Source organism: Gallus gallus, chromosome 12 (assembly GCF_016699485.2).
Source record: "Gallus gallus isolate bGalGal1 chromosome 12, bGalGal1.mat.broiler.GRCg7b, whole genome shotgun sequence".
In the NCBI taxonomy this organism is placed as follows: Eukaryota; Metazoa; Chordata; class Aves; order Galliformes; family Phasianidae; genus Gallus; species Gallus gallus.
In genome coordinates, this window is record NC_052543.1 from 14,976,083 (window position 1) to 14,997,760 (window position 21,678).

Genomic DNA, 21,678 nt, shown 5'->3' on the forward strand with positions numbered 1-21,678 from the left:
AGATAACCAGGCTCTCCAAATTCCAAGCTGCCACGAGAGGATTTTATGTAAACTTACAAAAACAGCTTCCAAGTTATGAAGTTACTGAGGAGACTGCTATTTATTTAAGGAACATCAATCTGAAAACTCACAAACACACTTTAAATTCTGTAGTAGTTGCACAGGCTGAGAAAGCAAGCTGAAAGCTCCCTTTTCTGTTCTGTATTAATCTAATCGTACAAAAAAGGATCTTTTCCCCTTACTAATACATCTAAAAGTTGTGTGACTTCCTGCCTTTACACCAGCTCACTGTTTGCTTTGCAGAAAGTAATGTGTGACAAACATACCAATTAGGTAGGCTAGGACTTTCAAAATTCAACTGTATCATCAGTGTATAATGTCTGACAATAGACGATCCACTTCTTGTGAAAAGCATGGCATAGATTTATCATGCAACCAGTTAAAATGCTTACAGTATTTCCTGCAATGCTTCTTTATATCTTAGTAGCAAAAGAAACATATCTATCTAGCTATCGAGTCTACTTTTCCTGTACCACTGAAATTCAGTGGCATATACTTCACATTAAGCTTCATATATGCTGACTCAACAGCTATTCTATACATGGTAAATTGGCATCTAAATATAATTTGTTTGGAAAATAAAACACCTTTCTTTCATTTCTATTAATTTCAAAGAAAAACTGGAAGTTCCTTTGTCAGAGATGAACATGCAATTGAATGAACAGACTTGCACTCAGACAAAGGAGGGAAATGTCCTGTATTGATATATTCTTAAGTAGTTTAACTACGGGAAAATGATAGAATCAAATAATTCATAAGGGAAAGCTGCTTTTTCAAAGCACAGTGCCTTCATATGGGAAATATATATATATATATACACACACACAGACACACACCCTTTATATATCCTTAGTGTTATCACAATCTCTAAGAGACATACCTTAATACTGTTCCTCCTGTTTAATATCTAGTATTTCTTTTAACACCTTATCAGGAGTGATGGTAACTTGCCGTCTGTGCTCCCCAAGAGAAGAATCACCTGAGCACTTTCCTGCAGCCCTCATTAGACAGCAGCTTTCCAGACAAGTGTTCCCCTTCTATGCTAATACCAAGCTGTTCACAATATATTAAAAAGTGAACTACAGTTCCTTTCAGCTCATGCCAAATTATCTCCTGGCATCAGATGCAGTGTGGGTCTAAACTACACACCTGCCTGAAGAACTTTGCTCAGTAAAACGAAACAAGACATAAAATATATACACCAGGTATGTAATTGCTAGGATTTTCTGACTTTCATCAAGCTAAGAAGTGAATCTTGTTGAAGTGGTATCTATGCCTTGGTTATTTAGACCAACACATAATGAAACATTCATTCCCAAAGTTTGTGGTGAATGAATTAAAGATCATTATACTGCAAATTACCACATACATATTACTTCCTGTAGTGGAAAGTCAATGAACATGAAGAGTTATGTCATACAGAGTTCTGCCAGCATCGAGTACACATCTGATGAAGGATGAAGCAATAAGAAAGGATTCTGCTCATCACAGGTTGCAAAAATGAAATTATTTTTCCACTACTAGGCATACTGAAATGGATAGACTAAACACATGTACACAAAAAAAAGAGTAATCTGTTGTTTTTTTTCTTTCATCAACTGGATGAAATCAATGTGATGTTGGTAAAGGAATGGAAAAAAAATCTATGACATGCAGCTCAGTATGTTAACACACAATGCAGCTAAACAGTTCTCAATTTCCAACAGGCAAAACCTTACCTTTTTCACTTTCACACCATCCTTTGGAGTTTGCTTTGTTGACAGATTGTACCCAATCATCTGTTTAGCAAGCTGTGCAACAGTCTTAGGGCTACAGACAAAGGAAGAAGGTTAGCTTATCGAAGGATACTAGAAAACACCTACATAGCTATTGTAAACAGCTTGGATATTACTATAGAAGCAGTTTATGCATACTTTCTCAATTTTCAAGTCTTACTCTTTAGTTAGATGGACTCCTCCTTTCAATCCACTGTTGAAAGTACCTTTTCCTCTCCCTCCAGCCAGAATCTGTGCCTTCAGAACAATTTCCTTTGCCTCTGTAAGAGAAAAACATAATGCTCTTCTACTATGTGCCATTTACTGAGCTTGTTAGCTTAAGTTTAAAGAAGCATTTTCAGGTTAGATTGTTTAAAAACAATGAGCATTTCAAACAATAAGAGAAAATTAAATTCACCATTTGTAAAACCACCTGGCAAAAAGAAAAACAAATCAGATGTTGAAGAAATAGACAGTATCTATTAGCTGGATAAATACATCATTATTTAGACCAAAATCATGCTATCAATACTACATGACCTGCACAACAAGATGTATCACCAGTATACAGTTTGACAGCTTACACTCTAGCATGGCTTTTTTAAAGGATGTATCAAGCCGTATTTTGTACTGAATGCAGAACAAAAATGCTCATTGAGGATAATAAATTCCAGTCCTTTCTCTGAGTACGTGTAGGCAAGGCTATGGATGTGGTCATAAAAGAAGAAATCTTCATCCCCAAAGGACAGGTAATTGTAGAGCAAGGGCAGTAGCTGTGAAAACATGTTATCCTGTTCACGAGGCAAGATATCATTTCAATCCGTGGTAATGTGAGTATAACAGTGACAAGAAAGTGCAGTGAGACTCAGAGACAGAATTAACTGCAATAAGATCCACATTCCAAACCGAAGGGATCCTCACATCCTTCTGAGTAGAAGGGGAGGAAGGGGGAGAAGAAAATAGCCAACCAAAACCAGCTGAACTCCAAAGCACTTCTTGAACCATAAATGTCAGCTAGGCTATAGGATGCTTATATATATACACCAACACTACTCTCAGTGGTCAAAATACGACCGGGTATTTTGCAAAATGTGAGACCCTGATATGATCACAACATTAAACAGTGCCTCAGAAAGGCTAACATTTTTGTTTTGTGACTGACTCGGTTCCCTCTGAACTCTGGGGAGATGTCTGACTGCAGTGATGCCTGGATGAGGTCACCCCTTGAATCAAACCGGTTGATACAAGTACGCAAGAAAACATGGTAATTTCACATTAAATTGACAGACTTGCTGCTTAAATGGCACAGAGGGTACAGATACCTACAGTTAAACAAACACAGGCTTCCTAGGCTCGTATTACATACAAACACTTTGCAGATGATTGAATACAAGTTTGGAGGTGCAGACTTTTTTGGCGAAGACCAGTTCTAATACAGCATCATTTCAAAGTGCCAGTAACATAAACTTCAGTGAATAGAAAGCAAGTTGGATCTTAGGACAGAATAAATACTATGAAATAAATATTCTGTTTTGTGCATTAAGGCAGAAACGTATTTTCAAGGTAGCTATTGGAGGCACTGTATCAAAAGTGACTGATTTCCAACCCCAAATCCTTCCACGTATTTATCCGTTCAGTAACACCTGACATATATCACTCTGAACCTTAAAAGCCTCCTTGAAAATACTTCATGCATTTGAATATATGTTCTCAGCTCCCTATTACTCATGCCACTCCAAGGGAGATAACAAGGAAATTTAAATGCAACAAAAAGTTTCATATCAAGCTTTTTCTAAGCACACAAATTATTAAGATGAATTAAAACCATAAATCATTTTCCAAGCTACAGCAGTACGCCCTAATGTTACAGTAGGTGCTGGGATAATGAATCTGATATAGTATTGTTAATAGATGCTGCAAACAATTAATTAGACCAGTTTATGTGCCGACCACACCGACGGGGTGGGTTTGGGATGTCAGTGAGATGTGATGTCAGTTAGGGGAGTGTTGATTACCCCCTGTGCACGGATCCTAGGCCAGCAGCTCCTTTTCATTCCTGCACGGTATGGAGTGTTGATTATCCTCATTTGGTCACAACAAACGAAGACAGAGAAAGGAATTAACGTCTACGTTTTCAGAATCCACTAGAGGACTATCGAGGCAATGCAGTGACTTCAGAAAAACAACTATCAAAAGCATAAATAAGCACACTAGAAAGTAAGCATAAGCACGTAAAGATTAGACCTGAGGAACTAATCAATGTGGGAGCTCGGCAGAGCACGGTACGGCAGGTTCTGCTTGCCCTGGGGAAACCAACAGGAAGCAATTTAATTCAATAGTTATTTGCCCAAGCTCTGTAAAATGAAGTAAACCAGCCAGATCTTATTTTACAGTAACTAGGCTTGATCATTCAGTACTTACCAAGCTGATTCACTACTTAACAACACCATTTTATTTAAAGAGCTGGTTTCCTGAAACGTTCACATAAAGTTGTCTGAATGCCATCTCCTGCCTGAGTTCCCAACTTGCTATGAAAATCCACCCCAAAAGAGAAACGTGGTTTTAGCTGGGATATATGAAGCAATTAATTCGCCTTCACCTTCATTTGTAGGCACTAGCAAAAACAAACAAGAACTAAAAAGGAATATGTAAAGTCAGTATTACATTTATTAAAAACAAAAAGCTGTAATTAATTTAAATTAGCAGCCTTCCAAACTGCTGTAGGAAGGTTGGAAAAATGTGTTAGGGCAGGTTGAGTAGTTATAAATACTGCATTTGAAGAGAACCTAGCAGAAACAATGTGTCTTTACATCCCCATAAAGCACAGTGCAACATTTTCAACAGCACTGCATTTGGTAATGAAGGCTCCAATGAACTTTTATGTCCAGTGGCTGATAAGACTCTCTGGAAAATGAGAACAAGCAAGCAAGCAAAACAAAAACAACCCACACAGACTGTTTCTTAAGCGCACACAGATCTGATGCCACAGATTCAACATTTTTTGTTATTATTTTTAAGGTTAAAGAAAAAAAGACTTTACTGTCACTCTTTTAGCAGCAAACAGTTGCAAACTTCTTGCAGATTAATGACACATTTCTGGTAACAGTATGTGTTCTTAACTAATTTTAACTTGAATGCATTATTATCTCAGACTTGACAGTTTGCTTATTGAATCACATACACATATGCATACACGTTTTACATTACCCTGCAGAAAAAAATTATATACAAATATGCACATATCTGTATATATTTTAGACAGACCAAAATACAGCTCATGCCTAAGCCAGATGCCATTAACTACAATAGGCCTGTAATCCCTCAAGTTCACAATTTCACAACTGCAACTGGGTCCAACCACGTTCATTTCTAACACTTCCTCTAACAACAGAGGAAAAAGCCGTAAGTACTTCTATTTTAACTGAATTCCACTGTTTCAGGAGAACAGCATACAAAACTCTAAGGCACAAGCATCCTCCACATTGCACTCAGCAACACATCTCCTTCCCTGCACTCAGCGCAGTGCATACCAATGGCAGAGCTGCTCCTTGCAAGTGCAACAGGCACAGCTCTATAATGAAAGCCTATTTAGAATCAATAAAATCACTCCTGCTTTTGGGAGCTATGATTACTCTGGTCCACTGGTAATGCTTGCAGCAAAAATGAACAGCTTGTTCTCAGCCCACTGCTGTGTATATTTAACTACTGAATTCCTGATCGTGAAACAATATACTAAGAACCACAGTTCTGCTTGTTATATGGTATGTTAATTTATTACCTGTGAACAACTTTCCATTATTATTGATACGACTGCGTGATTGCAAATTAGCCATGTTAACAATCACATTAAAGCATGCTGTAGCTTACCAAAAATAAGCTGCTCTAAAGAACAGGGAATGTAAACCTGCACAGCACAAGGCCTCACTCGTGCCTGTTGAACAACAGATCTGTACCCCAGAGCACCCCGGCAGGGCAGCACATGCTGCAGGGAGAGCACGGGGCTGAGCAGGAGGTGGCCTCACACGGCATCCTAATGACATCTCTGTCTCACCATGCAACCTTCCGCAGCTCAGCTTCTCCGTCTGCAGGGGTTCTGTGAAAATTAATTAGCGTTGGCACCTCTTGAAAGTGCAGAGCCTCATTCAGTATTACATTTGTGTATTTTTGCCCCAGTGTAAGGCAACCGATGACAGGAAAGGGGCCACACTCAGGCATCTCTCCTGTTACGAGGTTAGGACGCACTGCAACAGAGATGGAAGTAACCCATGGGAACAGTGTGATGAAGACACATTGAGGACAGGCCTAATTCACATCTTGCAAAAGCAGTGTCTGCTTACTGACCTAAATGGGACCATAAACACTGAACCCAACCTGCTTTGTGATTTTTCCAAACCTTTCCTGCTTCAGCTTCCTCATCAATGCTGATATGCAAAGGTGCCCTTTAAGGTTTCTGGATAACGTCCAATCTCCCCCAAATGGAGCCTGCAGTTTAAAGCTCGTAAGCGGAACTCTGAGATGTGGAAGGCAGAGACAAACTCAACTCCCAAATTTGACCTTATCTGATTTGATAGTAAAAACTTTTCTGGGTTTCACCTGTCCTCTTTTATTTTATTTTTGCCTTGTTTTAACTCTACTCCAGGAGTTTCTAGCTTTCCTTTGGGAAAGAACAGCAATTCCTCTATACCACTCAGGCAGGATCCTGCCAGGTGCTTACTGTTCTTAACATTATTGTCCAGAGACACTCTCGTGTACTTGCTTCAGCATGAGAAGGGAGAAGCATAAAAGCTATAAGGATGGATAATAAGCATAATACAATAATAGTTAAAAATGGTAACAGCATAATTCCCAAACTGAACACTGAATCTTCAAATTTCACTATGAACTTTTCATATTTGGGCCTCTTTACATGGACTTGCCCCAAAATTTGTGACAACTTTTCCCAAGGAGAAGTTATTGCCTCTCCTGCTGCTCCCAAGTTCTGAGTGCTCCAGGGATGTCTAAGATTGTTCCCCAGGCTCTGTCTGTCAGTCTGTCATCTACAGACTGAGATGGGGAATGGGAGCTGACCACAAGAAGATTCCTCCCACATCTACCAAACTATTGCACTGCTTAAACACCTTCAGCACAAAGTTGAAAAATCAATTTGTGTTTCTTCATCCATCTTCTGATTTGAATTTAAAACTCCTTTCCTCTGTTATTCCCATTCTTCTGCTCCATAAAACCAAAAAGGAATTATGTTCTTATACATCTACTTTCTATATGCTTTGGTTTTTTCAGACTAGTTTAGAATTAAAGTTAAATAAATCATCCTTTTCATGATTCCATGGTTTTAGATATATTGTATATTTATTGCCAGATTATAAGCCTCATTAAAATCTATAATGATAAATTAGTCAGTCTCTTGATTCTGTCAGTGTTGTTATTAATTGCTTTCATAGCCATTACTACATACTCCACAAGTGATAAAAAATTTAAAGCTAGATAAAAGTCAACTACGCTAAAGCTCACTGTTAATACTGCACCCTTAAACCTCAAAGTAAGCAGGTATTCTCACTTTATATATTTAAGTTAAAGCTGATAAATTACTTACACAACAAAGGGCCAGTAGAATGAAAAACTATGCACATTAAGCCAGATATCCAAAACAGAACTTTCCACATTAAAATTATTTCATTGTATGCACGTTTTACATTTGATCAGTTATCTTGTTTGTGATATTTTCCAATTTTTAAGAGTTTCTCTTTTCAACCTAAGTTCTCATTAATTTTAATGGAGATTTTACTCTGCAATAGACCCAGGGTTTAGAAAAAACTATAAACTTTGGAAAAACAAAGAAAAATCTCAGTAAATTCATTTCACTATAACCTTTTTTGTTTGTTTCAAGTTTCCTTTGCCTTCTTTCTTCTTCTTTTTTTTTTTTTTTTAAATATTTATAAACATATTTCAGAAGTTAGCAGACTCAGGCAGTTCAACTGCATCCTAAATTCCTGATTGAATACCACAACACCATTTGTTTTAATGCAATTCAGAGAACAGGTTTCATGCAATCTGTAGTGTCGAAGTCAAGCAGTCATTAAGAACCAACTCTGCTCTCGCCCCTAGCTGCAACAATACACACACCTGCTTTCTTGGAAGGATTTCAAAACTTCATTCTTTGAGATTACATATCAGGAAGACAAGCCAGAAAGAAAAAAAAGTCTTACTGACTAATTCTGCTTCTTTTGTCCATTACTGAACCGTAGAGATTATTTCAAAAAATAAGTAGTTAGTGTAGAGAATAGAAAAACTGGGGAACGTGCATTAGTTGCAATACATGCGGTCAGGATTTGCCAAGCACAGCCTTACAACCAGGCCCACCATGCCTGGTGAGATCCTCGAAGGATAAGCACTGCAGCAGAGGACAAAGCTAAAAGAAATCTGGAGCGCATCACACCATCGTCACTGGGCACCAAATCAACAGCCTTTGAAAGAATGGGAACACACGAGAAGGAAATCAAAAGCTGCTCTGGGCCCAATTTCTAAATGTTTGGCAGCAGCAGTGGGGCAGGACAGAGGCCCTGACACCAACTGACCTGAGAGCGTAAGATGCGCATGTGCTGCCCGGTCTCAGGCATCTCCCTGCTCCCACGGCACTCCTCATCGCATCAGCAGCAGTCATCTCTGCTTCATAATAACTGAGAGTGATGAGCATGAATTCATAACACTGACACTTTCATCAAAACAGCTCATTATCTCCTTAATTTCAAGCATGCGCTAATGCCGTCTTAGCATTTCAGTACACGCATAAATATTCCACGAGCTGGGATTCTGACATGTTTCATGAACGTTTCTTAATGAAGAACTAAAATCCACACTAAAACTTTTCTACTGATTTAAGTAAAAATACTTAGCTGTTCTTAGCTGAAAATCTGCATTTTTAGCAAAATTAATGTTTCTTTCCCAAGACAGTCACCATTAAACAATTCTGCTCTACCTATAAGACTTGCAGCCCTCAGCTGTTGTTTCATTTTATAGGGCTGCATCAAACACAATACCTATTGCTGTTCAGACCATAAGCACGTAAATTCAGACCAATACCAGAACCATGCAAAGGTGCAGCGAATCTGGCAGTATTTTGATCTGAACCAAGTCCAATACTACTGCAATGTTCTCCAGCAGTTCAAACCATTTTCGAGCTCCGATAGAAGAACTAAGTACAAAGATTCTTGCTGTAAAACTGAAAATTTTCTGAACCTCTGAAGAAAATCATGCTAGATTGGTCATCACTCAGGAAACAACTGGGTGGTAATTATTTGCTACACAAATCAAGTCTAATTTATGGAAGCACTTTCTTTTTGGCAAGGAAAAGAATATCATAAAGCACACAACGAAAATAACTACTATCTCATATAAAATAATATGAGATTAAAGCCATAAAGGTTTTTTATGGCTTCTAATAGACATCTGATAACGGGTCTGAAATCTAGATGAAGTAAAATCAAGGAGCAGAGCTGGCAAGCAAAGGGTTTGCACAAGGCTAAGTGATACTTAAGTTCTTTTGTAGATGTAAGTGGGACTTCATAGATGAACAGGTATGGCCCTGGCCATCTGGAATATTAAGAAATTTCACCCTAGTGCAAAAAGAAAAGCCACAAAGACAAAAACTGATTTGAATTGGTTCTGATGTTTCATTTCTGTTAAGGTTGACTAATGGCAGACTTCTGAGCAAATGCTTATTCATTTCTGAAGCCCAGATCTAGAAAATCAAGTTAACCAAGTTTGAAACAGAAAAACAAAACAAAACAAACAAACAAAAAAAACCCACTCATCATGTGAAGGCTTAAAAAATGGTGAAGTAGTGAAATTAAAAAAATAAATGGAGAAATACATATTTAAAGCACAGAAACACTGCAAGAGGAAAATAAGCATATTTATCATGGCATTAGGCAGTATGAAAAAGAAATATACTAGCCCTCTGGCAACAGGCAAACAAAGTACTGCAAGCAGATGAAGTTTCATCTGCAGTAAGCACAACTGTCTATAGTTTAATATACGATGGAATCAATAATAAAATAAGCATAACAAACAAGGGAGAGGATGTATTATCATCCTCTGTTTGTTTTTGTTTACTCATCATATGTGAAATAAGGGTGATGGCCAAAATAATCTAATACTGGAAAAAGTTTAAAGAGGAGAGCCATTACTTAAATTCACTACTACCTAATTCATTATTTCAGGTTTAACTTCCACCCATTACTCCAAAAGGACATCTCACTGACCAGTGGTACAATGGTGAATTGAAACTCAAAGCCAAAAAAAATGTTGTTTAGAAGATAGTGACAAATCTTTACCATCTCAATGACAACCATTTACAGATCTACAAGGAGAACCAAACCACACAATTCCTTCGCATGCATGCAGTAAGCTGAGGCATTCAACATAAAACCGTTCAAAAACACATCCCTAATAATGCATCTCTGCAAATATTAACTAGCCACCTAAGAAAAATAATTACCTTTTAATATTTTTTTCTAGATTTCTTTTTTCTTCCTCCATTTTCTTCTCTGATATTTTCTCTTAATACCACACCATCTGCAGACACTTTCCAAACATACTGCAGAAAGACAATTTGGGGAGCACTCCAGGTAAGCCAAGAAATATCTGGTAATTTTTACTCTCATCTTGGGGATTTCTTCCTTTTTAAACCATTGTATTAAGAAAATGTCTTCAGTTTTGAGTGTTTGGTGGAAAGAAGATGATGTAAATGCTACAGACTTAGCTGTAAAGACTCACTGCCTATTAGGAAAGGTTAAGAGAAAAACACATCAAGTTTTAAATGTTGTGACTGCTACTCCTTGAAGCTAAGATTGCAACTACTTAGTTGTGTAGATCAAACAAGTTTCCATTTGATTAGCTTTACAAAGGAGGAGAAAGTAAAAACTGGGATAAAACCCTTCTCTCCCCAGAGAAAAGTATTTTCTTCTATATTCACAAATTAATTATTTAGATCACACTGTAAGACAGTTATCAAAACACACAGTATCCTTAGTTTTAACCAGTGACTTTCTAGCTGAACTAACAATGTTAATGACCATGCCACTGTACCAACGTATGTAGTCTCTCTTCTTGTCTCAGCTTGTCTTTACCCTTGCAGTTTGCTTTGTGGATTTATTTATGAGCTGCTTGTTACTATACAGAGTTACAACATGCTCTGTATGAGGACACTGGGCAAGCTGTTAGCTCCATTAGCTTAATAATTGATTTTTGAGTGTGATTTTCAATTAATTTCATTTTCTCCATTCCACTGAAAACCAAAATTACAGAGCCATATGGTGCTTTGTAAGTAACTAGGAGTTATTTTCTAATCTTTATGCACAAACTAAAAAAAAAGAGGAAAAAAGAAAAACATAAAAATACTTATGGTCACAAGGGCACGGAGAAAATGAAGCTATGGAATGTCTGCAGCTGTCCTTTAGGCTCCAAGGACTTCCTCAGCTTCTTGCCCGTTCACATATTTCTGGTCTGTGCTAGCCTTTGGATAATCCAATTAATCAGAGCGTATGCCTCAAAACTCATCATCAAGGTCTTCTGAAACTGCAACTTCATAACAACAGCTTGTACAAAGATCTGTATAGCACACTGCATGTTCTGATTCTGATACCCAGCTTTACCTACTGAAATCCCTTACTGTGAAATGGAAATAACATGGCTACCTGCGTTATTGGATATTTCTGGAGTAAGATCTACATACACTGAGGGAAGTTTTCTTTAGAAGCACTTTGGATAACAGCTTTCACTACTGCCCAACTACAGGGAGTCACACTGATGGACAGAGATTCTGTCGTCTTTGGCACGAGCACCCAGATGTGCAGAAGCCACGCTGGCCTTGGGTGCTTGGAAAGCAACAGTCACCTCCAGTACAGGCAGATGTGAACACATTCACAATATAAATGATTCCTATCATCTGCACATCTCCTGGGGATAAAATTGACAAGAGATTTTGTTAAGCAAAGAGAAATAGGAAGAAAATATTTTATATACTTAGGCATCAATGGATTACTTTAAAGTCATGGGGACTGTATGACTTTCTTAATATACCTATTTTTAAATCTGCTGAATTATTGCATTCAAAAATACTGTATACTATGATCTTTGTCAATTCTCAAGAGTGTAGTTTTGTCATATTCATCTTTCACGGAAAGACATTTTGAGGCTACACTGAAGATAAGCCAAAGACAATAAAATGCAGCATCCTTGCACATTCATATTCACGGGATTATTTTCCCCTAACAATCTTTGTGCTACTTTTATATGTACGCTCTTGTTTTATATATAATTTTATACACATATAGATCTACTAGCATAAAGATGTCATTAAAATAAAAAGTTAAAATATTCCTACTTCAAAGTACAGAATACAAAAATTATGGTGATTGAAGGGACAAAAGAGGGGAAAAATTTTGCTCTCCATTGTATATTTTATTTAAAATGATCTCCATTTTAACTGTTGTTTGCATAATGCAGAAATATTCAATTAATGTCAAGCTTGTAACTTGAGTTAATACTAACATAAACCAGAAGCACTTAGCAAGAAAGATACCTACCGAAGTACTTCACAGGCCTGACATTATTTAAAACTGTGCATCTTCTGTACATACACATGCTTACATACAATATTTTGTACAAACACAACCTATAATTTTAGCTATTAAAAGAGAGTACCGATGCTCAGCAATATCACTTGAAGGCATAGCGATCTTCTCCCCAAATCTACAAGCATGTTCCAAGTAAGTAGGTCTAATATATCTCACCAAACTGCATCACGCCAGACATGTTATATTTCCTTGCTTAGTTATGAAATGACAATGGCAAATCTATACTTATATCTAGGCAACATATCACGATTTAAGAATTTGAATGTTACTTCTATTATTGAATGATGCGTTCATCTTTTGCATTGAAGTCAATCTGGTTTAAATCCCTGATCTTGTGGGCACATTGTTGGAGACACAGAAAAGTGAGCCCCGGATCTGGGATCTTTTTTCCTGGGAAGGTATTTATAGCAGCTGATACACCTGAAGCCAAGATCTGTACCAGGGAGCAAGCCAAATCCCATGGTCCACTGCTCACGTTTTCCTTCCTTGGCATTCTATTGGGCATTTCATGTTGGCATTTGCTTTAGGTTTTCAACAGCCTGCAACACGGCCTACACAATTCCACCAGTGTTAGGACACAACGTGCAATACTGTGAAAGATACAGCAACCACTCTGGGGCAAAACAGCACTCCAGAGATGTTTCCTCATCAGAGAAGAGCTACAGCCTTTCTTTAAGGATACACAACCTCAACCACAGTCAGAACAATACGTTTTGCTCTTCAGAGTGGCTTTTTAATATTCCATGTATATTTAAGCCAAAATATCATATATTGTTTGAGAAAATACATGCAGTCTAAATGAAGACAACAACTTCCTCACATACACATACATTTCCAGCTATTAACAAGGCAGTATAAAAAGTTACTCTTTGTATCTTAATTACATATTATAAACATTGATAGTGTTTTAACTACTAAGAAATGCTGAAAAGCAGTATTTTACCTGCTAAATTACTGACAAAAGCACTGCTATCACAAAAGTATGCCTAGGTGTACAGTCGATCATCCCGAAGTGACATTTTTAAGATCAGTAATGATTATGTTTTATAAAATTATTAATCAAACTCTTTCCAACTTCACCATGCAAGAAACATTATCTCTAGCGCACATCCTGAACAAATGGATCTAAGCCATTCCTCATTTTCTTTCTTAGCGCTTCCTTTTCTAACACGAGCTATTTTTCCCCCTTTTATACATCCATTTCTATTGTTTCACAAGGGAAGCCTTTTTCAGATTTGTCACAAACGTAGCCATTCCGATATCAACAGATTTTTCTTCAAAGCAAATCGAACACACAGTCTCTGGACTAGTTTTAAAGGCAAGCATATTGGATACATGAGAAATGAAATCAGATAACATACAAGTAATTTTCTTTTACTTTATTACACCACTGATCTGAAGCTGAACATCTACAATCACATCCTTTCTTTCAATTGCCTAACACAACCTGCTTTTCTGATACTACCTCAGCTGATGCTCGCAGAAGCAAGTCTGCATCTGCCAAAGGAACTTTCAAACAGCAGCAAGTAAATTGAGGTTGGGTCCTGCTCACCTGCAGCAAAGTTAAAATATCAGTGGTTTCCTGAGTTTCAAAATTGATTTAAACAAAACCCTGGTGGGTCACAGAATAACGGCCTGTGTAAAACCTTCCAAGGCAGCCTATATGGTATCCCAAAGGCCAAATGAGAGGATGACAGTGTGCCTTGCCCAGGATCAAGGGCAATCTGCGTGCTTGTAACCTAAGAAAATGGCTGAGGGACAAGAAACATAGAAGCAAGAGAGGAATATCAGAGTGAAGAACCTGAATCATCTTGAGAAATCAAGTAATTTCCTCTAGGAGTAGGATATTTCATAGCTTTGCACAACACAGCTCTAAAGAAAAGCCTCAGCCAGCACTGCAGAGAAAGGTGTTGATGGAGAGAGAACAAGACACCTGAGGCTCTAACCTTGGCCATCCAGGTTAGTGAGGCGTGCTTCATGCAGTAAACTTTTCATGAAGCTCTCAACTGTCAAAGGAGAAGAAAGAAAGAAGAAAGAGAGCAACAAATAAAATGAAAAATTAAGAGTGGAATATTTTCAGCAGAGCTACACAAACTCCTGTCCAAGCAGTGAAGTGGCACTGCGATGCCATCCCCTGACACTACACACTCAGTGGGCAGAGCTGACAGTCCTGTCAACGTCTCCAAGGACCTATTCTGTTACACAATTCAATGAACAAACAAAGAAAGAGAAATCCTGCAAATTTCCTACCTGAGCAGGTAGAAGATCACGCACGTTTTATTACTATTACCATTCCTCAACATGGCTTCTTATCAGTCACCTAATTCAGAAATCAAAAATTAAGATATAATTCTGCAGTATGTGAGCTACAACTCATTTGAAGCGGCTCAAAATCTATGCAGCTCAAACACACAGTCAGACTTTTATCGCTTATTGAACTCAGCCTTGCAAAGTTATCACACAAACATCCAAATTTAAGGTCTGTAGGTTTGCTCTCAAAGCTTTCCTGGAATACAGCTGACTTGATGAAGGAGGACATGGAGCTTCTCAGTGCTTGAGAAAGACTGGATCAAAAATAAATAAATAAATAAGACACAGGCTAAGCATTGTAAGTCATTCAATCTCTGGCAATCATTTGGAAGCCTTTTATATGGAGGTTCTGTTGTTCAGATGCTACAGTGCAGACTACCCTGCCCTGAGAACCCCGTACACCAAAATAACCCAGAGCTGCCAGATAATACTGTGGTTTCTGAAACTCCAGACCATCTGTATTTGAAATGAGCATTCTGTAGACAGTTCTCTGCACCTTTACTATGCCAAGACATGCCAAAGTACAGAGTCCCAAATGTAAACACCTTCTGGCTGCATGGCTAAAGACACAAACATATGGACACAAAAAAAATGCCTTAAAAATAGTATTTTCCTGCAAAGATGCACCTCACATAAGAAGCAGCCTATTTATTATGCTTACAGTATCCACTGAATTAAGATATTATATGGCGACATTAGTGTTGTCTATACAACAATCCACTTCAAAAAGTGAAAACACATTAAAGTGAAGCACTTTAAAAAAAAGAAAAACTATTTTTTTTTTAACTTGCAGTTGGCATCCCTTACTCACAGAATCACAGAATGGCCTGAGATGGAAGGGACCTCAAGGATCATGAATCTCCAACCCCCCTGCCGGCCAGGGCCACCAACCTCCCCATTTACTAGACCAGGTTGCCCAAGGCCCCATCCAACCTGGCCTTGAACACCTCCAGGGACGGGGCATCCACAACCTCTCTGGGCAGCCCATTCCCTCTCCAACAGCTCTCTGTCTTTCTTGTATTGGGGGCTCCATACCTGGACACAGTACTCCAGATGGGGCCTCACAAGAACAGAGTAGAGAGGGACAATCACCTTCCTGTCCCTGCTGGCCACCCCTCTCATGATGGAGCCCACACTCTCTCAAACATGCCGAATTACTGTAACAACACAATACAAATCCTAATGTCAATGGGTACCTTCCCATTACTTCTAGCATTCTCTACCCAACAAAGCAATTCAGCCACATGCATTAAGCATGCACGTTACAGTCTCAAGGCTCCTACATTCACAGGGGCCAATTGTGCCTCCAGACCCCTTTGTGTACAAGACATAAACTAAAGAAAACAACTAGCTGCAGTATCTCACAGTGTTAACAAAAAAATCTGCTTTCCCACCTGAGCTAAACTTGCCGCACCTGCTTGTTTCTTTTCAATTTATGCAGAAAATAATACATTTTATTAAAGGAACATCTTCAAAGTTGTTTCTCAGTTTGGGCCTTTTAAAGTTTTCACACTCTTCCCTTTTCTGTTTTTCCTGTTGACAATTTAATGTCCTCCTCTTGTAAATACGTGCCTCTAAGAATAAATCACGTTTTATTATTACAGATAAAAATATGATTGAATACAAAGCAGAAAAGCCAATCTCCATAAAGTTTCCCAACACAGTGACTGAAATTAGCTTTTATATGATGATTCAAATATGCATCCAGCCAAGCATTTAAGCAAGAGTAAGAGTAGCCTAGCTGTGCGTGGGCCTGAATATCAAATACGTTATATACCACCCTTAAAAAAAGGATTCTAGAGAAGTAAAATCAATGATAATTCTTTATAATGTAAGTATTCTGCAATGCGAACCCTGATATATCTGAGAACTACTGCCTATATAAGCAACAGAAGTCTATAAAGTTAATATAAACCTTTTTTTTTAGCGTTTATATTCAAGTTTTTGTTTTTGTTTTTGTTTTTTTACTCCCCACACTATTGATTCAGATGAAAAAATAATAGAGAAAAATCCCACAACTTGATTCTTCTGTGAATGTACTCTGCTTGGAAAAGTGCCTGCATGAAGCACACCAGGGAACAGGAGTGCCAGCAGCCCGTCCCACCTCACCCTTTGTTTAGATTGTCAGGTCTATCTTTTGATCTTTCTTTGCAGTTGAAGAACCAAAAATTGATTTTCCCTGTTGAACTGAAGTTAAAAAAAGAAAAAGGACAATACTTTATGTAAGATCCTTCACTCTCCCACATAAGCCTATTTCTTTATTTATATACAAAAGAAACTGTGTTTTTGTTCTGGCAAAAAATACTTCCAGGTAAGGAACGCTCTCAGTGCACTGACTGTGGTTTCACAGTAAACTTAAAAACAAAAAAAAGCCTGGGGCTAAAAATCCCCTAAATTGCTCTCCTGAGGAAGAGTGCATGCACCCTGGGATCCTGCTGGAGTTCCAGAAAGAAGCAGTCCTGTTTGGTTGGGGTCTGAGTCAACCTAGGCTGCAAGTCACGTTATGCTCAAGATCTTGTTCACAGGCAAGGAGAAAACGCAGTTTATATAGAGATAGAAACATATAAAACCAAGAATATCCAGCCAGTATAACCATAATCTTAACAGCCTAATCATTATTATTCATTATTATTATTCCAGATTTAATTACAGAAAAAAAGAAAGAAAAAATCTCCATACAAAAGTGTTCCAATAACACAGTTAAAATTTTTCCGTACGTATTTCCTTAATTTCTACCACTTTTCCTGGTGGTCTACTCACTTTCTCACAATTCTCAGAGATAAACCTCATAACTTAACTAAAATCTGGGAGCTTTCCCATACTAAAGTTGCTAAAGTCTGCGAGTCCCTTAAACCAGCAGGTGACCACGTCATTTGTCATCTCCTTCCAAAACAGCAGTTAATCATTCAATGAGAAATATTTTGCACACTAATAGATTATTAAATATGCATTTTAACTCACTGTGTCACTGAATTTAGGAACTAATTCCCTCGTGGTTACATTTGCTTTTCAGCATGAAATGTTGACATAGGCAGAAAATAAAAAAGAAGATTCCTAACACCTCCAGGTATGACTGGTAATAGGAGACTGCACAAATTCTGTTGCTTCTGGAAGGAAGCTGAGCTCACAACGTGCTGAGCGGATCCTGAAGCTCCAGAAAAGCTCTGGACATGCTCATGACTTCCCACAGGGAGCACAAGCAGCCCCAGCCCCTTGCAGGCTCTGCAGCCTGCAGCCATCCCGTCTCCCATGGCTGCTCCAGCCTTCTAATCAATCTTCTTCCATGAACTTGGAAAGGCTTACACAGCTTTGCCCAAGCATTTCGTTTGAATCAATTCAGCATTTGATTTGTCACACAGGATTTATTCAGAACAGTGGGTGGATAGCATACCAAATGCTGTGTAATTGTGACCGAGCAGTCTGTAGAGAGACCAACCACTGGCAAGTTTAAACCCAAAGAATATAAACTGTGACTCTCCTTAAGCTATATGATCACCTCTTACAAATCTTGCAGAAAGGAGGATGCATAAGACTACCAAATTTAGTAGTGAAAAAGGCTCTTTTTAATCAGTTAAAAGACAGATAGAAGGCCACGGGCACTTACATGCACTAGGCACTTTTGCAAGCCTCTTAATTAGTTCTGAACTGGATATTTAGAAGCTTTCTTTGCCTTCCTCATACATTATGCTATCCCATGTAGACATGCCTCAGTCCTGTGATAAGGCAAGCATCCTATGCACCACTCCAAGCATTACCATTTCTATCCCAAGCTCCAACCACTCACCATCTTTGCACCAAAGATACAACTATATACTACATTTGTACTTAAGACTTTGAGTTTTCCACATTTCCTACCATTGAGTAAGTCTACATAAATAAATGTAAAGGCACATGGGAGGTATTAGCTTCTTGTCTGGCAGTCAGCATTTACAGGGAAAGATGCATCTAAACACTGTAGAAATCAGCGCTGCTCAGTTCCATTTAGGCTCACAGCAAGATGAGCCCTGGGGGGACTTTGCAAGGAGGTATATGCCTGGAACCTGCATTCTGCATGTTTTAATGAAATCACACAGTCCTGGCATCACGAGGGAGCAGTTGTATCAAATTCCAAACTGTGCAGTTTTCTCAATTACTCACATATAAAGGGAAAAATCAAAACATTGAAATTGGAATAAGCAGCAACCTATGTTTGCAAAGAGACCTGCATTAAACTTGTCAGCAGCAGAGAACCATATCTAAACACCATCTTCATGACCGTGGTCCAGCTGAGAGTTTGAAGGTTCTGCCAATCTGCTATTTAAACAAGTCTGTGACCTAGGCACCATCCCTACAGCCCCTGGTATGTATCCTCAAAACCAGATACAATCCCTCACATCCCAACAACTATTAAGACCAGGTTAATATTTTATTAGCTGAAGGTCAGCAAGTTGCCTTACCACACTGGAAAAACCTCACTTCTCAAATGGTGCACAGAGTCACTCAACTGTGTCTGCCTGGTTTACAAATTATAAGAAGTGCTGAACAGAACGTTACAATATATTATTACTTTCTTCTGCACTGCAGAAAATAGTTTCAGGTCTTGTTGAGGTGTCAGATATGGAATAGAATAGAATTTCCATATAGAATAGAATAAAGTATAGAATAAAATTTCTAAAAGTATAGAATATAGAATAGGATTCTATATAGAATAGAATTTCTCTAAGAAGCAGAATTCTTGCATGACGTTTACCTGTGCCTCTGCTGCCTCTTCCACTTCAGCCTTCTTACTTAGAGATCAAGTTCAGATTCTCTATTTGAGGCAGCACAAGCTACATCTGTGGAAATACTGACCACAGCTAACTCCCAGAATGTCTCTTATGACATAATTTACCCACCTTGCTAAAACAATTCACAGAAAGGCAAGAGAACGTATAATTAACATTGCCCTGCCTGCTGTTGACCCCACTAATTACATTCCTTTCTGCACAACTGACAAGTACAACATCATATGGACAACTTGAGTAGTTTTGCTAAGCTACCTCTGATCCTAGCCATTAAAAGTCTCTCTAGTATTTAAGCTGACCCATTTACTTCCTTTCTTTAGTAGCTCATTCCTTTCGGAAGGAATGCTTTGTGCATGCTATGGAAGTGTGTATGTATGTATCACTATTCACAGGATACTAGATGTCAAAAAGTGTAAAAACAGCCATAAATCAGAATCCGTAACAATCAGATTGTTACAACAGCCACACAGCTGAACAAACCCAGAAGAGGCAAGAGCCTTGTTTGGGACCTGAACAGCGTGCAACACAGAAAGACATGAGATGGTTTTCGTCCCAGAACTGCAAGGTGACTTTTCACTAAGAAGGGATCTTTCAGCGTGCAACAATTTCTTATAAAGAAACAATTATTGAAATAAATACTATCTGCATATGGACTTCAAATAAGACCGTCACTCAAAAGCTATTTTTAATACATGTTCCGTACTCCATTTAAATGGCAGATTACTTTATGGTAAGATACAAAAGATTTTATTTATGGCGGAAGATTTGTATAAGAAACTGGCTTTCTTTGTCAGATAGTTAAATTTGCAGTAATCTGCCTCAAGTCTCTCTTGTTCCACTTTTATCCCAACCACATATAAAACAAAAGCTGCATTATACCACAGGTAAGATGTGGAAAAGCAAGTAGCCAAAAGAAAATTCAAGCACACTAAAGCTTTAATGAGCTTTGCAAACAAACAACAACAAAAAAACCCAGCAGAACCCCTGTGAAGAAGATCCCTCTGAGGTAACAGGCACAAAAGTGGATGTTGGACAAGCAGATGCAGAATCAGGATTGTTATAACAACAATCTTCAGTGGAGCACAATGCTCACACACCTGACAGGCCATGAGATGAAGAAAGCTGCTCCTCAAACACACAGATGAACACCTGCAGGGATGAAGGGATGAGATTTGGCAGGGAGTGGAGGGAAGCACAGGGAGGTAATGAACAGTCTTCCCAGTGACTTTAATAGACTTAGAATGGGGCTAACTGAAGAGGTTTTTCTCCCCCCCTACCCCCCCTCCCCCCAAAACAAACAAACAAACAAAAAAAAAGAGCATCCAATGAAACAGTACTAACAGATCATTCATGAAAAACTGGCAGAACTGGTCAAATACATGAAGCAATGAAATGATGCTTGCAGCACAAAAAAAATCTCGCTTCTCACAGAACATTTCAGCTGTTCAAGCATCTGATGTTTTCCCCCCCCAAATCTTCCAAATAATTCTGCATAAGCATCATAGTTACACTGCTGTAACATTTCCTTCTTGCCATCTACCAGCTCCTCTTCCTCCTCAATTCTCTTTTACCATTTATATAGTTTACTATTTATACCGTAAACTTCTCGAGGTTGCCTTTCTTTCCTCTCCCTGCAAAAATCCTGAGTTGTTCTTAAGCATTTAGAACAATAAATATATTGAAGATTTATAGCCTGAAGTTTGGTCCTATTTATCTTACTCAGGTGAGCAGTACAATTGAGCCCAAGGGAGGTGCAAGAAAAATGTTCCCCTTCACAATGATGCAAGAAACAATAGCTGACTTGAACAGCGGGACAGGGGACCTACGCCACTTATAGGTAACACGGTCAACTTGGAATTTTTGTAAGAAAACAAATATCACTTAAATAATAGCACAGCTAACTTCTGGAACTAAGTGTTTTTCATGATGATACTCCCGAGAGTTAATGCCTCATTTAAAATACACCATGGTACATGAAGTCAGATAGCATCTCCCGACTGAATTCAGCAGAGTTACAAAGACACATTACATTTTCATGAGTGTGTTTAAACGTTTTACTTTTCTTAAACTGCAAATATTTGAAGAAATGTAGATAAACATATTTTAAATTCACAGCACTTTCTCAAATACGAGGCAGCAGATTAACGGAACGTCAGA

The 21,678-nt window shown here is 38.3% G+C and overlaps 1 protein-coding gene across 1 annotated transcript in view; it reads right to left on the bottom strand.

Annotated features, from left to right (window-relative positions):
* SUCLG2 (succinate-CoA ligase GDP-forming beta subunit) overlaps nt 1–21,678 on the bottom strand; it is a 102,233-nt gene that overhangs the window by 52,373 nt on the left and 28,182 nt on the right. Inside the window, exons 3-4 of the mRNA NM_001006141.2 lie at nt 1,996–2,095; nt 1,779–1,869 (exon numbers count right to left, since the gene is read on the bottom strand). Of these exons, the coding sequence (NP_001006141.1) occupies nt 1,779–1,869; nt 1,996–2,095 (191 nt within the window). The remainder of the gene's footprint in view (nt 1–1,778; nt 1,870–1,995; nt 2,096–21,678) is intronic.